General features: G+C 34.5%; 1 protein-coding gene across 2 annotated transcripts in view; it reads left to right on the forward strand.

The window, feature by feature from the left end:
• Window positions 1-15,691, forward strand: part of LOC142337492 (N-alpha-acetyltransferase 16, NatA auxiliary subunit-like) — a 444,167-nt gene that overhangs the window by 380,817 nt on the left and 47,659 nt on the right. For both annotated transcript variants that reach the window (XM_075386756.1, XM_075386757.1), the window contains exons 7-10: window positions 1,516-1,629; window positions 1,901-2,012; window positions 2,566-2,665; window positions 2,739-2,817. In XM_075386756.1, coding sequence (XP_075242871.1) covers window positions 1,516-1,629; window positions 1,901-2,012; window positions 2,566-2,665; window positions 2,739-2,817 — 405 coding nt within the window. The remainder of the gene's footprint in view (window positions 1-1,515; window positions 1,630-1,900; window positions 2,013-2,565; window positions 2,666-2,738; window positions 2,818-15,691) is intronic.

Genomic DNA, 15,691 nt, shown 5'->3' on the forward strand with positions numbered 1-15,691 from the left:
TGTTAGATGCTCGATACTTGAAGTTTGTTCTTATAAGTGTCTTAGTTACCATCTCTGATGCCTATCTGCATATCTGATGCCTCATATTGATATTAGCACCTCTAACCTCTCATTGACTAACAGTCGTATGTCTAGCAATGAAACTAAATCAAAATAATTCGCTCTTTAAAAATGTTTCCTTATATCAATCAGATTTTTCCATTTTCGGTTCTTTTAATCCCAATTGGGTTTACGGGAATCAATGGCAACACTATTTATCGGCTTTCTGTCGGCTGTGTTCCTTTTTGTCTCAATTTTCTCACTGTATTGTTTTTTTCTTGAGGTAAGTTATTGATTTAACAGAAATTCAAAAAAGCATACTGGTAAAGTGGAATGAGAAGAGGGTTTTTGCAGCAGTTGGACGTACGTCTTTAAAATTTTTCGTTGTTTTGGAAGGTATTTTTAATTGCTCTTGAACGAAGTTCATAGCAATTATTGTAAACGTGTGTGTCTTTTTTATGCAAAATTTTTGCTTGACAATTTTGCGCTTTTCTTCTAGAACATTCTTTGACTTCTCAAGTGACTTTTTCACGCTTTCGTTCATCATTTTTGAGTGATCTCCAGTACTTCGAGGTTGCTAATATAACATCGGTTGCAGCAAAGCTGAATTAAGTGACTCGTAGCGCCGTGGTTAGTCTAGGTGGCCAGGGATCGAGAGGTCAGTGGTTCGAATCCCGGTGTGGTCAAAGTTCTTTGCACCAATAAAGAAAAATTGATCTAGACTAACAGACCATGAATTAAATTGCCTCGCCTGTCGTTCAAGAGCAATTCCTCCGACATTTGTTGGTTTATGTTTAGCCCTGTTGAGGCATTGATGTTTGTTTTCCATTGTAAAAAATCTTTGATTGTTTTTAATTGGATTGTTTCAGATTTTGTCATACTGATTTTTGGTCATACAGAAAAGCTGAAGTTAATTTTTCGAATGAATTTTTCCTTTCAATAACAGCATTTTTGTGCTTGACGTCGTCTCTCAATCTCTCTAGAGATACTTTTTTGGTCATTTGGTTGACTATATTTGATCATGTATGACCTAACAGATTGACTGCATTTGAAAACTTATGCTCAATTAAAATTTTTTGTTCAAAGAAGCCCGTTTGTTTAATGAAGTGCAAATAGTACAGAATAAAAATTTATTTCGCAGCTGTATTCGGCAGTCTGCCTGCTATATTTAAATCAAGAGAACAATTTTTGTATCTTCTAGGAGTAGAAAGCCGCTATCGTTTTTTTTGGAGGCAATTTTTGGGGTATGGCGGGTATTGTTTCTCGTGTTTAAAACTGACTGGAAAGCGTAGTAGCTATAAGTCGAAAGTGGTTGGAGCTCAATTATTTTTGTTCGTGTAATACGAGATGTATTTACAGCAAAGTGTGCATTCAAATTTTCAATTAATCGACTGTTTCATGGTAGTGAAATAGTTGCTTCGGTCCGGTTGGTTCGCATGTGGTTTTGTGTTATTGCTTCTACGAGATTTGTTTCAGTGGCTCTTCATCGACTGAAAGAGGACAAGCCCAACTCGGTGTCTCTTTCTCGGACCCTCCTAATGCGCAACCCAGACAACCCTCTGTATTACCAGCAGCTCATTGAGCTTACTGGTTAGTAAACATTGTCCAGCGTACTCAATTTGGATATATAATTTGCTAATAGTTGGCTAACAAAAGCATCAATTTTCAAACCTGATTTTTCTCTGTTCATTTGTTTCAACCATTTTTTGTTCTCGTTTTTTTCTCTTAAATTTTTCTAATTAAACGTCAATGTTTAGGTTTTATATCAAGAAACTCAAATTGTCTACGCCATTTCGTTCATTTGTGCTGCCCACCCTGATTGATAAAAGAATCTTAGAAGTAGTATTTGTTTGGCATTTAGGAGTGAAGGACGACGAAGAGAGACTGGCCGAGTTTTTCACGCAGATGAAGACCCTTTACCCTAGATACGATACACCCAAGAGAATGGAACTTAGATACTACAAAAATGACAGGTGAGTGGGGGGAGATTTGAGTTAAAGGTGTATTTTGTACCTCTAAATTCAATTATTTCTGGTATATTACTTCAGGCAACTTAAATTAGTCAACCCAAAATAATAGTTCCGAATATCTGCATTTGAGGGCTTTTATGGGCTATTGCTTTATTTCTTAAAGAAACAAACTTGTTGCCTCTGCAAGCGATTAATGTAACAATCCAACTGTTTGCAGACAATCGCTATCGAAGGTTCTTTAGATTACTGGAACCAAATGCTCCAAGACCATGAGCGAGAATTTTATTAGAACACGAGAGATCCACTGAATTGGAAATAAAGTAAAATTTTGATTTACACCAAACTACCGTGTTACTGTAAAATAAGACATCGAAGAGTTCCTTTTGCGTCTTCTGATAGACCTAACGGATCGTCTGAGTTATCCCTTCTATTTGGGCATAAAACGTTCATCTCTTTTTAAGTAAGGCAAAGAGGCAACATTATAACGGTTGTGGTAAACGATAGGATCCATTGGGAAAATTCAAACGCTAATTTCAGCAAAATTGATTAATTTCAGATTAATGGTGGCTTTGGAAACATATCTGCGCAATGCCTTTCTCAAAGGATTACCAGCACTCTTCAGAAATGTCAAAATCCTCTACAATGATCCGGAAAAAGTAAGCTGAATTTTGTGATTGGTGAACTTTTGTGAATATTTTCAAGTTTTTGAGCTTTTTCCTGACGTTTCAGGCTGAGCTGATTGGAGAGCTAGTGTTGAGTTACTATACAAATTTACAATCCATGAACAAGTTCAAGGAGTCAGATTCAAGTTAGTAGATTCATTCAATCCAAATAAGCTTTATTGTTCTAACTTTTGAGGAGCATTAGGAATTGAGGAACATTATATGAGCCTGGCTTCTTAAAGCTCACAATTTTTGGGCGAACGATAGCTTGATAGATTTGAAAAAGCCACAAAAAAGTATTATTGACAAGCTATACTTTTTGGAAGATACTTGATGTCTCTTCTCATAAAAACAAGCTGAGCGTAATTCTTGGGGAAATACAAGGCATTAGAATTGAGCAGAGGGAAGCATAAGGTATATTGCTAGAATAATTTCTTTAATTATTAATTACTTTCAAAGAAATTTGTGGCATTTACTTTAGTCCTGTCGGTTTTTTTAGCTACCAATTTATATTTGACTGAAAATTTTTGACAGATTTTTCTTGCTGAGAAACTATAAACTTGTAAAGCACGAGGACATTAAATCGCTGAGCACCTAAACTGCTGATTAGATTCAAGTTTATGGTGTGAGGAGCAATTTTGTACCCTCGCTCGACCCCCAACATCGTCGACGCTGCCTCTGCTTTTTATCCACATTCCTCCTTGTCGTCGTCCTGTAACCTGCTCTCAAAATCTGCATGTGAGCGTAAATTTATGGTTCAACGTAAATTTTGGGTTGTTGGGGGCCATCAATGGAATCCCCTTCTCCTGACAATATCCTTCGCTTTAAATTTTACTCTATTCGCTAAAAATTGCTGATAGAAGTTTTTACCTACCTTCTTTTCATTGTGCTCTTCTGGTCATAAATGGCTGCTTTTTATTTTAACTAAGATGTCTTGATTGCGAGGCAATAGATTTCTTACTTAAAAAATGTAAGGGATTTTTTTTAACTTGGTTGATATTGGTAAATTTTGGCTTTTTAATAGCCGGCTATTATAGCGCTCCTATATTTTACAATTCAAAGAATTTTTACAATTCAAAGAATTTGAATTGTATCGGGGCGCTGTCTTTTTTTACGACTCGAAGAGGAGTATTGGAGAAGTCCTTTTTACGACTCGAAGAGGAGTATTGGAGAAGTCCTTTTTTTTAATCAAATTTATTGGAGTGATTTTTGAAGCGGGAAATGAAACGCGTGAAAAAATTTGAGTGATTTTGGTGCTGAACAAAAGTGAAGAGTGGAGCGAAAAGAGAGTGGTTTTTGTTCATACCGCTGTTTTTGAGAGAGCGAGAAATTCATGTGTGAAAAAATTTTCTCTAAGCGAGCGAAATTTTTTTGTTCACGTGCGGCATTTTCAAGCATATTTTTTTAAATTTATTTTCGTTAAGTGGTTTGGTTATGATTTTGTTTAAATTTAGGCTGGTTGCGGTAGTGGTTTGAAGGTTTCTGGAAAATCGTATGAATTTTATGATAATTCGGAGGTTTTTAATGTATTTTGCTGATTTTTGGGGTAATTTTTGCGCTTTTTTGACGATTATTTCGTTTTACTGGCTCAAATGGGTATTGATGAAACCCCTTCTACTTGACCAATATTATGATAACAATTGGTTACAGTTTTGTTGATAAGAATCATTTTTTTGTTGAGAAATATGACAAAAAAATGGCGGAAATTGGAACTATTTTTCTTAATTTTTTGCAGTTTTTCGTTTTCTGTTTTTAGCTAAATTTCTCTGCCTATTATGACTTGTCTATTGTTTTGCGAGCATCTGGATACCCTATTGGCTGAAGGGGTTTTTTCTTTGGATTTATATGTTTTTTGAAATATTAAAAAATTTAGTAATTTTTTCCAGTTTTTCAGTGAAAGTTGTTTTTAAGAGCTTTTTTTTCATAATTTAGCCTAAATTATTTTTTTCGAAATTCACATAAGTGGTTTTTGTAAGTACTGGTTGTTTTGATGAAGTTTTTTTGGCAGAGATAGTTTTTTTAGGGATCTCAAGTTAAAACAAATTTCGATGAGATTTTTTTATCTTATTTTAACAGATTTGATTTTATTGTTTTTACTTTTTTGTTTGATGACTTTGAAGATAATTATAATTTAGTGAAGGCACGTTTTGTTTGATGAGTAGTTGGATGGCTTTAATGGGATTTTTCTAGGAGTCGTTTCCGGAATTCTTCCGGCTATGTTTTTTTTAATCGATTTTATTGGAGTGATTTTAAGCGCGAAATGAAACGCGTGAAAAATTTTGGAGTGATTTTGGGGCTGAACAATAGTTGAGAGCGGAGCGAAAAGAGAGTGGTTTTCGTTCATACCGCTGTTTTTGAGAGAGCGATAAATTGATGTGTGAAAAAATTTTCTCCAAGCGAGCGAAATTTTTTTGTTCACGTGCGGCTTTTAAAAGCAGTTTTTTTGCAACTTTTGATGGTTATGAGGTTTGATTATGATATTGTATTAGCTTTAGGCTTGTTTTGATTGGAATCGAAGGTTTCAAGTAGTTAGTTCTGAGTTTAATGCTAATTTGGAGGTATTTGATCTGTTTTGCTGATTTTAGACAAAATTTAATGTTTTTTGCCTGTTTTTTGTATTAATGCTTTAAGTGGGATTTGAATGGAAGCTTGTTACTTAGGGAATATTCAGCTAACAATTGACTAAAGTTTTATTGGTGTAAATCATTCTTTTCTTCGGGAAATTGACAGAAAAATTGTGAAATTTTAAACCATTTTTCTTATTTTTTTTGCAGTTTTTCTTTTTTCTTAGTCTTAGACAAGTTTCTAAGCCTATTATGTCTTGTCCATTGTTTTGGGGCTTTCCATTGCCCTAATTGGAAAGGAATTGTACTTGGCTTTATGTTTCCTTGTACTATTTAAAAAACTCAAGTTAAAAAAAACTTAAGTTTTTATAGTTTTTTTCAATTTGTTTTTGAATGCCGTTTCTATTCTTCCCTAATTTTTTTTATGGCATTTGTGGAGGTTCAGGGTTCACAATAGTTGTCCTTGTTGTGTAGCCAATAGTATAGTAAATTTGAGTTTAATGCTATTTTGTAGATTTTTGATCAGTTGTGCTGATTTTTAGACAAAATTTTAATGGTTTTTTGCCTTTTTTTGTTTTAATGCTCTAAGTGGGATTTGGATAAAAGCTTGTTAAGAAATATTCAGATACCATTTGACTAAAGTTTTCTTGGTATAACTCATTTTTTCTGAGGGAAATTGAAAGAAAAATTGAGAAATTTTAAAACCATCTTTATTATTTTTTGAAGATTTTCTTTTTAATCTTAGACAAGTTTCTTAGCTTTATATGACTTGCCCATTGTTTTGTGAGCTTTCCATTGCTTTAATTGTAAAGGAACTTTATTCGGCTTTATGTTTCCTTGTACTATAAAAAACTCAAGTTCAAAAAAAACTTAAGTTTTCATAGTTTTTCGTTAAATTTGTTTTTGAATGCCGTTTCTATTCTTCCTTATTTTTTATGGCATTTATGGAGATTCAGGTTTCACAATAGCTGTTCAGTTGTTTAGTCATAAGGATAGGCAATTTTCTCCTTCGAGTCGTTTCCGGAATTCTTCCGGCTATGTTTTTGTTAATCAGTTTTATTGGAGTGATTTTTGAAGCGCGAAATGAAACGCGTGAAAAATTTTGGTTTCGTTCATAACGCTGTTTTTGAGAGAGCGAGAAATTGATGTGTGAAAAAATTTTCTCCAAGCGAGCGAAATTTTTTTGTTCACGTGCGGCTTTTAAAAGCAGTTTTTTGCAACTTTTGATGGTTATGAGGTTTGATTATGATATTGTATTAGTTTTAGGCTTGTCTTGATTGTAATTGAAGGTTTCAAGTAGTTAATTCTGAGTTTAATGCTAATTTGGAGGTATTTGATCAGTTTTGCTGATTTTTAGACGAAATTTAATGTTTTTTGCCTGTTTTTTTGTATCAATGCTTTAAGTGGAATTTGAATGGAAGCTTTTTACTGAGGGAATATTCAGCTAACAATTGACTAAAGTTTTATTGGTGTAAATCATTCTTTTCGGAAAATTGACAGAAAAATTTGGAAATTTTAAACCATTTTTCTTATTTTGTTTGCAGTTTTTCTTTTTTCTTAGTCTTAGACAAGTTTCTAAGCCTATTATGTCTTGTCCATTGTTTTTCGGGCTTTCCATTGCCCTAATTGGAAAGGAATTGTACTTGGCTTTATGTTTCCTTGTTCTATTTAAAAAACTCAAGTTTAAAAAACTTAAGTTTTTATAGTTTTTTGTTCAATTTGTTTTTGAATGCCGTTTCTATTCTTCCCTAATTTTTTTATGGCATTTGTGGAGGTTCAGGGTTCACAATAGTTGTCCTAGTTGTGTAGCCAAAAGTATAGTAAATTTGAGTTTAATGCTATTTTGTAGATTTTTGATCAGTTTTGCTGATTTTTAGACGAAATTTTAATGATTTTTTGCCTGTTTTTTTTTGTTTTAATGCTTTAAGTGGGATTTGGATAAAAGCTTGTTAAGAAATATTCAGATACCATTTGACTAAAGTTTTCTTGGTATAACTCATTTTTTTCTGAGGGAAATTGAAAGAAAAATTGAGAAATTTTAAAACCATCTTTATTATTTTTTGAAGATTTTCTTTTTTTTAATCTTAGACAAGTTTCTTAGCTTTATGTGACTTGTCCATTGCTTTGTGAGCTTTCCATTGCTTTAATTGCAAAGGAACTTTAATCGGCGTTATGTTTCCTTGTACTATAAAAAACTCAAGTTCAAAAAAAACTTAAGTTTTCATAGTTTTTTGTTAAATTTGTTTTTGAATGCCGTTTCTATTCTTCCTTATTTTTTATGGCATTTATGGAGATTCAGGCTTCACAATAGCTGTTCAGTTGTTTAATCATAAGGATGGGCAATTTTCTCCTTCGAGTCGTGTCCGGAATTCTTCCGGCTATGTTTTTTTTAAAAATCTGTACACATTTTCATGATTTTTGGAGTCAAATCGGAGTGGTGATTTTGGTCACGCCGGAACAGGAAATGGAACGAAAAAGCGAGTGGTTTTGCTTCGTGAATATTTTTCGCTCTAATTTTACGTAGAGTGCGAAAATGGTGTTTGAACAAAAATTCGGTTTCTCGGTAGTGGTTTTTTGTTCACATGCGGCAATTTCACTGATTTTTACTGTTTTTTCGATATTTTGGATCGGATTTTTTTCTAAATGGTTTTTGCAATCCATTCGCTGCTCATTCTAGGCCTAGTTTTTTGTTTGAATTTTAATTTTCATTTCTGGCTAGTGGTTTTTTTGTTCACCTGCGGCATTTTGATTTTCTGTTTTTTTTGTTCTGATTTTTTTTAAAATGGTTTTTTCAATTCACTGATACTCCTTTCTAGGTCTAGTTTTTTGTGTAGTCAACGAAAATTCTTTGAATTGTACGTCAGGATTGGTCCTGCTATGTTTTTTTACTTCGTCGAATAAAAAAATGTTTAGCTTTACCTCATTTTGCCGCTTTTTCAACGTTTTGCGTGATATCTTTTTGACTTCTCTAGGCTAGTTTATCTCTTCTCTCATTCTGCTAAAAGTGAATTTGAACATCAGTTGCTCAGCAAAGCAATTCAAAATGAACAGAGTCAGAATAAAAAAATTGGAGTCAGAAATAGAAACGGGATAAACCCATGAAGCCCAATTTTAGATGCCCGCTATTTGAACGTCGTTCCTATAAGACTTACTTACCATCTCATATGCTTATTGGTATTGATAGTAGCCCCTGTAGCCTCTCTCTAAGAAACAGAAGTATGTTCAACTAAGAAATGCCATCAAAATAAATCGGACATAAGAAATGTTTTTGTACAAAAATCTTTTTTTTCGATATCTTTTATTCAATCCCAATCATGCTTATTGGAATCAACGGCGGCTATTTTCCGGCAATCTGCCGGGTATGTTTTATAATTTTATTGAGTATCCAGTATTTAAATGGCAATACGTATGTTCTAATTATGCATAATTGCACTGTTTCACCCCCTCAAATAGCAAATAATGGTTGTCAATACTTTGACGCAATTTATTTTCTTGAAATTAATGACTTGGGATTTTTATCGTTCTCTTTGTTGTTTCATTTAGTCTCATCAATGATAGGTCTCAATGGCTCTAATCAGTCAGTTCATATTAATTTACTACTCTGGGTTGAAATCATTGCTTTTATCGACACTGACATTAGCTGATTAAAAAATTGAGTTTTGGGTATTCTCAATTTTAATAGCCGCCGTCGGACTCTCAACGGCTATTATTCCGGGACTCTCCTTTTTTGAATTTGCTTTATCTTTTGATCACGTTTTTCGTTTTCGATAAGTCACAATTTTTACGTTATTATTCTGACTTACTTCACTCACTGTTTCCAATTGAATGGATTTTAAATTCGTTCACGCATTCGGTTACGCAATGTGGTGAATACTGGTGAAAAAGTCAAAGATCAAAATCAAGAGACAGGATAAACCGAGAAAGCCCGGTCATTAAGTCTCTGAGAATTAGGTTATCAAAGTTATTAGAATGTTTGCTAGCTGGAATTAGTATTAAGCTTGTTAGTTTTCAGTTTAAAAGCTGAATTAAGTATAGTTTTAGAATCCAACTGAAACAGCGCGCCAAATTAGAACACTTTTTGACACTAAAAAACAGAACAATTTGGTCAATTTATCTTTTCTTTTTTTTTCAAAATACCGATTTGCATCGGGCGCCTCAACGGCGTTTATTTTTCGGCAATCTGCCGGCTATGTTTGTAGTTCTTTTATTCTAGCACTTATTCTCATTATGTAGAGCTCTAGGTGGCTCTCTTACTAATCCGAATTCAATCATTTTAAATGTTGTTTCCACCTCAAAAGTTTTCTGAACTTTGACACCACTTGCTTTAAAAAAATATTAGTTTTTTTCGGATTTTTGTGCTTTGTAGTTTTTTGTTGCTCTGTCGCCTAATCTCATTAATTATAGTTCTTTATGGCTTTTGTATTAGGCATGTTTGGTTTATTAATAGCCGCCCTCATCTTCTCAGCCGGCTATTATAGCGCTCCTATATTTTTTACTTCGTCGAACAAAAATAATGTTTCGCTTTACCTCATTTCGCCGCTTTTTCAACATTTTGCGTGAAATCTTTTTGACTTCTCTAGGCTAGTTTCTCTCTTCTCTCATTCTGCTAAAAGTGATTTTGAACATCAGTTGCTCAGCAAAGCAATTCAAAATGAACAGAGTCAGTATTAAAAATTGAAGTCAGAAGTAGAAACGGGATAAACCCATAAAGCCCAATTTCAGATGCCCGCTATTTGAACGTCGTTCCTATAAGTCTTAGTTACCATCTCTAATGCTTATTGGTATTGATAGTAGCCCCTGTAGCCTCTCTATAAGAAACAGAAGTACGTTATGTTCAACTACGAAATGCCAGCAAAATAAATAGGACTTAAAAAATGTTTTTGTACAAAAATCTTTTTTTTCATTATGTTCTATTCTATCAATCCCAATCATGCTTATTGGAATCAACGGCGGCTTTTTTCCGGCAATCTGCCGGGTATGTTTTATAATTTTATTGAGTATCCAGCAAGATCTTCTCGGCTATAACAAAATTTTAACTATTGAAACATGAACACAACTTGTTAATTGCCCTTGAATTATGGTAAGCATGTTTAATTATTTTACACATTTGTGTCTTTTTATACAACATTCGCTTTATCGTTTTATTCTAGAGTCTTTTTGATTTCAATTCTCGGGTGCCTTTTTCACGCTTGGCTTCTTAATTGCTCTCAAACGAAGTTTGTAGCATTTATATTAGTCCTGTCGGTATTTTATGCAATTTTTCGCTTGACCGATTTTTTGTCTGACGCTTTTGACTTTTCGTCCTCAAAAATGGGATAAACAGGTAGCACCCAGCTGGCATTAAGTGCTCTTAGAGCTTTTCAGCTCTGTTTCAGCTCAAACTCTTTTGGAGACATACTTATGGTGTGAAGGGCGGTTCTTGAGAGGTTGAAGACACCCCACACTGTTGACCCCTCGCTATTGCCCCCCGATCAGCCCCTGGTGCAACCCCCCATCCCCGTGGCTACCTACTGACGAACAACCGCTTGATAAAAACGCAAATTTATATATTTCGCAATTTTTTCAAGCTTTTTGAAAATTTTTGACATTTTTTGATTTTATTCAGCCCTAGGAATAGTTTTTCAACTTTTTATGTCACAAATTTTAGCAATTTTTTAAATAAAACTTGCTGTTTTTCAAGTATTTTTTATGAAAATTTTGTGGTTTAGGTTTTCATCCTCAAGAGTCAAGGAACCTCCTCTAAGGTTTAGAAATAGGTGACTATACTTTCTAGATTATATGGAATGTCTTGCAAGACTTTAACATCACAAATTTTAGCATATTTTTCAAAATTTTTGCCATTTTTTAAATTTTTTTGACATTTAGTCATTATTCTGGGTTTTTGAGCCTTAAGGGTCCGAAAACCTCCGTTATGATTTGATAATAAATTACTGGAATTTTTGGCTGGCCATTGATTAATTTTTAAATTTTACTATCACGAGTTTTAACAATTTTTTTAAATAAATTTTGAATTTTTTCAAGTTGATTTTTTTTTGTTATCTTTTAGGTTTCTCTAGCCTCAAGAGCGACGGAATTTTCTCTAGAGTTTGATCATATGTTACTGCATAGTTTATAGATGTAGTGGAATGTTATTCAAGATTTGAATATCACGAATTTCAGCAATTTTTCCAAAATATTTGCAATTTTTTCATGTTTTGAATTTTTTCCGGCAGCAGAGGCCCTGGGACGTCCTTCAAGTTTTGATAATAAGCCGCTGCATTGTTTCGCGAGTTAATGGGACGGTGAGCAACATTTTTTCTGATTCCAGTTTTAGTAGTTTTTGGAGAATTTTTGTTCCAAATGTATGGATCTTTGAGCCTGTGAAACTATTTCAGGTTTCTCTTCAGGTGAAACCTTTTGTTCTCTTTCTCGTTCACGGTTTATCTCTCTTTCTCTCACTCTACCTCTCTCTCTTTGTTGATGCCGCACTTCAGCTGCTGTTATGTGGCGTGAGGTCATCATCTCTGATCCTCTTTAATAATGAGTTATAGTAGAATTGCATGTTTATCATGAATGACATAACAGTTACATTTTATGAAATCATTGTTAATTGCTGTCAAAAAAGCTATTTGTAGCAAATATATTAATCCTTTTTGTCTTTTATGCAATTTTTCGGCCGGACGATTTTTCGTCTGACCCATTTGACTTTCGTCTTCAGAAACGGGATAGAGGTAGCGCCCAGAGGTCCCTAAACCGTCCTAGCTGCTGACGAAGCCAACCGCTCGCCGCTCGTTTCAGAGCAATTCGCCCGACGTTAGTCGGCTATGTTGGTTTTCGTGACCAAAATTGCCCTTACTCAGAAATTAAGTTGTCACTAAAACAAAAGCGATTGTAAGATGAGCTATGACAAAGCCCTGATAGCCGAGTGGTGAATGCTGCTATCTAATACGCCAGTGATCGGGGGCCAACCCCTCCACTATGGAAACTTTTTTTGCGATCAAAGTTATATAGGCTACAGCCGTCTTTGATTTAACATGCCACGCCTTTCGTTCGAGAACACTTTGTGAAACGTTAGTCGGGTTATCTTTTGTCAATATCAGTAAGCAGGGCTCTATAGGAAAATTATAATTACAATAAGTAGCTGCTGTTTAATTGCTCTTGAACGCAGTTCATAGCAATTATTGTAAACGTGTGTGTCTTTTTTTATGCAAATCTTTCTTGACAAATTTGCGCTTTTCTTCTAGAACATTCTTTGACTTCTCAAGTGACTTTTTCACGCTTTCGTTCATCATTTTTGTGTGATCTCTAGTGCTCCGAAGTTGCTAATATAAAATCGGTTGCGGCATAATAGAATTAACTGACTTGTAGCGCAGTAGTTAGTGAGGGTGGCCATGGATCGAGAGGTCAGTGGATCGAATCCCGGTGGGGTCAAAGTTTTTTGCACCCATAAAGAAAAATTGATCTAGGCTAGAGCCCCCGATGAATTAAATTGCCTCGCCTGTCGTTCAAGAGCAATTCTTCCGACATTTGTCGGTTTATGTTTATTTTTCTGAAGATGTCCTAAGATAATAACGTTTTTGAGATTTCTCCAAATAGTTTGCATTTGGTTACTTGAAACTTCTGTGCACTTTGCCAATCCTCCTTGTTCTTGTTTTGGCTGAACGTAAAATGAGTGGAATGCTCTTCAATGTTTTAAATGTTAATCCGAATAGTTTTATTTCGTGGTGCTTTTTCAGTAAGGCTTCCGTTGCTCAAAAATCTATTCACTGAAAAATTTTGGGTCGTTTTAATTGCTCGCGAACGAAGTTGAAATCGATTATCGTAAACGTGTTTCTGTTTTTAGGCAAAAAACGTTTTCCGCTTTTGTTCTAGAACTTTTGTTACTTAAGTGACTTTTTCACTCTTCTCTTCTTCGGTTTCGAGTAATCTCAATTGCTCTCACTGCGAAGTATGGTTTGTTGCTAATGAAAAAGTGATTGTAGCGGAGGAAATGACAAGGGCCTGATAACCGAGATGCGAGTTCTTCTGTCGAGAACTCGGATGTCGAGGTTGCGAATATCACTCAGTTGGACGCTTTTGCACCCACAAACAAAATTTCTCTAGGCTTAAGTCCTTGAATTTAATTGCCCTGCTTGTCGGTCGATAGCAGTTTGTCCGACGTTAATCGGTTTATGTTTATGTTTGTTTTGTAATGTGTGTAAGAATTTTGTTTAAAAAACTGCCTCGAATTGTCTTCTTGTAATTCATCAGAAACTCTTGAATTTTTCTCGGTCAAATCGTTATTGCATGCGTATATTATTGGGCTCATAGGAGATGATATTTTATTAATAGCCGCCGTCAGCTTCTCAACATCTAATATTTAGGCGCTCTCCTTTTTTACAGTTCAAAGAATTTCAATTGTATTGGTGTGCTGTCTTAAGATCTGTTCAGACTGACCTTTTCTTGTCAATGAGAAGCCAAATTGAAGCGGTCGTTTTTGTCACGCTGGAGTAGTTACTGGAGCAAAAACCGAGATGTTATAAGGCCTGACTTTTTCAAATTGCTTATTAAAATCAAGTGAGAGAATGGTGTTTTAACAGATTTCCGGTTTTTGAGAGCTAATTTTTCTCGTGCGGCAAGTCGACTTCTGTTTTCGCTGTTTTTATTTTCATTATCGTTACGAATACTTTTAAATGGCAATACGTATGTTCTAATTATGCATAATTGCACTGTTTCACCCCCTCAAATAGCAAATAATGGTTGTCAATACTTTGACGCAATTTATTTTCTTGAAATTAATGACTTGGGATTTTTATCGTTCTCTTTGTTGTTTCATTTAGTCTCATCAATGATAGGTCTCAATGGCTCTAATCAGTCAGTTCAAATTAATTTACTACTCTGGGTTGAAATCATTGCTTTTATCGACACTGACATTAACTGATTAAAAAATTGAGTTTTGGGTATTCTCAATTTTAATAGCCGCCGTCGGACTCTCAACGACTATTATTCCGGGACTCTCCTTTTTTGAATTTGCTTTATCTTTTGATCACGTTTTTCGTTTTCGATAAGTCCCAATTTTTACGTTATTATTCTGACTTACTTCACTCACTGTTTCCAATTGAATGGATTTTAAATTCGTTCACGCATTCGGTTACGCAATGTGGTGAATACTGGTGAAAAAGTCAAAGATCAAAATCAAGAGACAGGATAAACCGATAAAGCCCGGTCATTAAGTCTCTGAGAATTAGGTTATCAAAGTTATTAGAATGTTTGCTAGCTGGAATTAGTATTAAGCTTGTTAGTTTTCAGTTTAAAAGCTGAATTAAGTATAGTTTTAGAATCCAACTGAAACAGCGCGCCAAATTAGAACACTTTTTGACACTAAAAAACAGAACAATTTGGTCAATTTATCTTTTCTTTTTTTTTTTCAAAATACCGATTTGCATCGGGCGCCTCAACGGCGTTTATTTTTCGGCAATCTGCCGGCTATGTTTGTAGTTCTTTTATTCTACCACTTATTCTCATTATGTAGAGCTCTAGGTGGCTCTCTTACTAATCCGAATTCAATCATTTTAAATGTTGTTTCCACCTCAAAAGTTTTCTGAACTTTGACACCACTTGCTTTAAAAAAATATTAGTTTTTTTCGGATTTTTGTGCTTTGTAGTTTTTTGTTGCTCTGTCGCCTAATCTCATTAATTATAGTTCTTTATGGCTTTTGTATTAGGCATGTTTGGTTTATTAATAGCCGCCCTCATCTTCTCAGCCGGCTATTATAGCGCTCCTATATTTTTTACTTCGTCCAACAAAAAAAATGTTTCGCTTTACCTCATTTCGCCGCTTTTTCAACATTTTGCGTGAAATCTTTTTGACTTCTCTAGGCTAGTTTCTCTCTTCTCTCATTCTGCTAAAAGTGATTTTGAACATCAGTTGCTCAGCAAAGCAATTCAAAATGAACAGAGTCAGTATTAAAAATTGAAGTCAGAAGTAGAAACGGGATAAACCCATAAAGCCCAATTTCAGATGCCCGCTATTTGAACGTCGTTCCTATAAGTCTTAGTTACCATCTCTAATGCTTATTGGTATTGATAGTAGCCCCTGTAGCCTCTCTCTAAGAAACAGAAGTATGTTCAACTACGAAATGTCATCAAAATAAATCGGACATAAGAAATGTTTTTGTACAAAAATCTTTTTTTTTTCGATATCTTTTATTTTTTCAATCCCAATCATGCTTATTGGAATCAACGGCGGCTATTTTCCGGCAATCTGCCGGGTATGTTCACAGGTTTTAACGACTTTGATATTTTGGATTATGACCGTTTTATTGTTTTGTCCTGTCAGCATGTCCCATTGATGATTGGTCTGATATGCCCTCCAATTAGGCGTAAATGGATTTATAATACGGTTTAGGGTTATAGCCAATAAGTTAAATGGCTTTGACACCATTTTCGAATTTTGAATTTTTGTTTTTTGCCAGCTTTTGTTGCTAATTTTGTTCCT

This window comes from Convolutriloba macropyga, chromosome 4 (genome assembly GCF_964194025.1).
Source record: "Convolutriloba macropyga chromosome 4, txConMacr16.3, whole genome shotgun sequence".
Classification (NCBI taxonomy): domain Eukaryota; kingdom Metazoa; phylum Xenacoelomorpha; order Acoela; family Convolutidae; genus Convolutriloba; species Convolutriloba macropyga.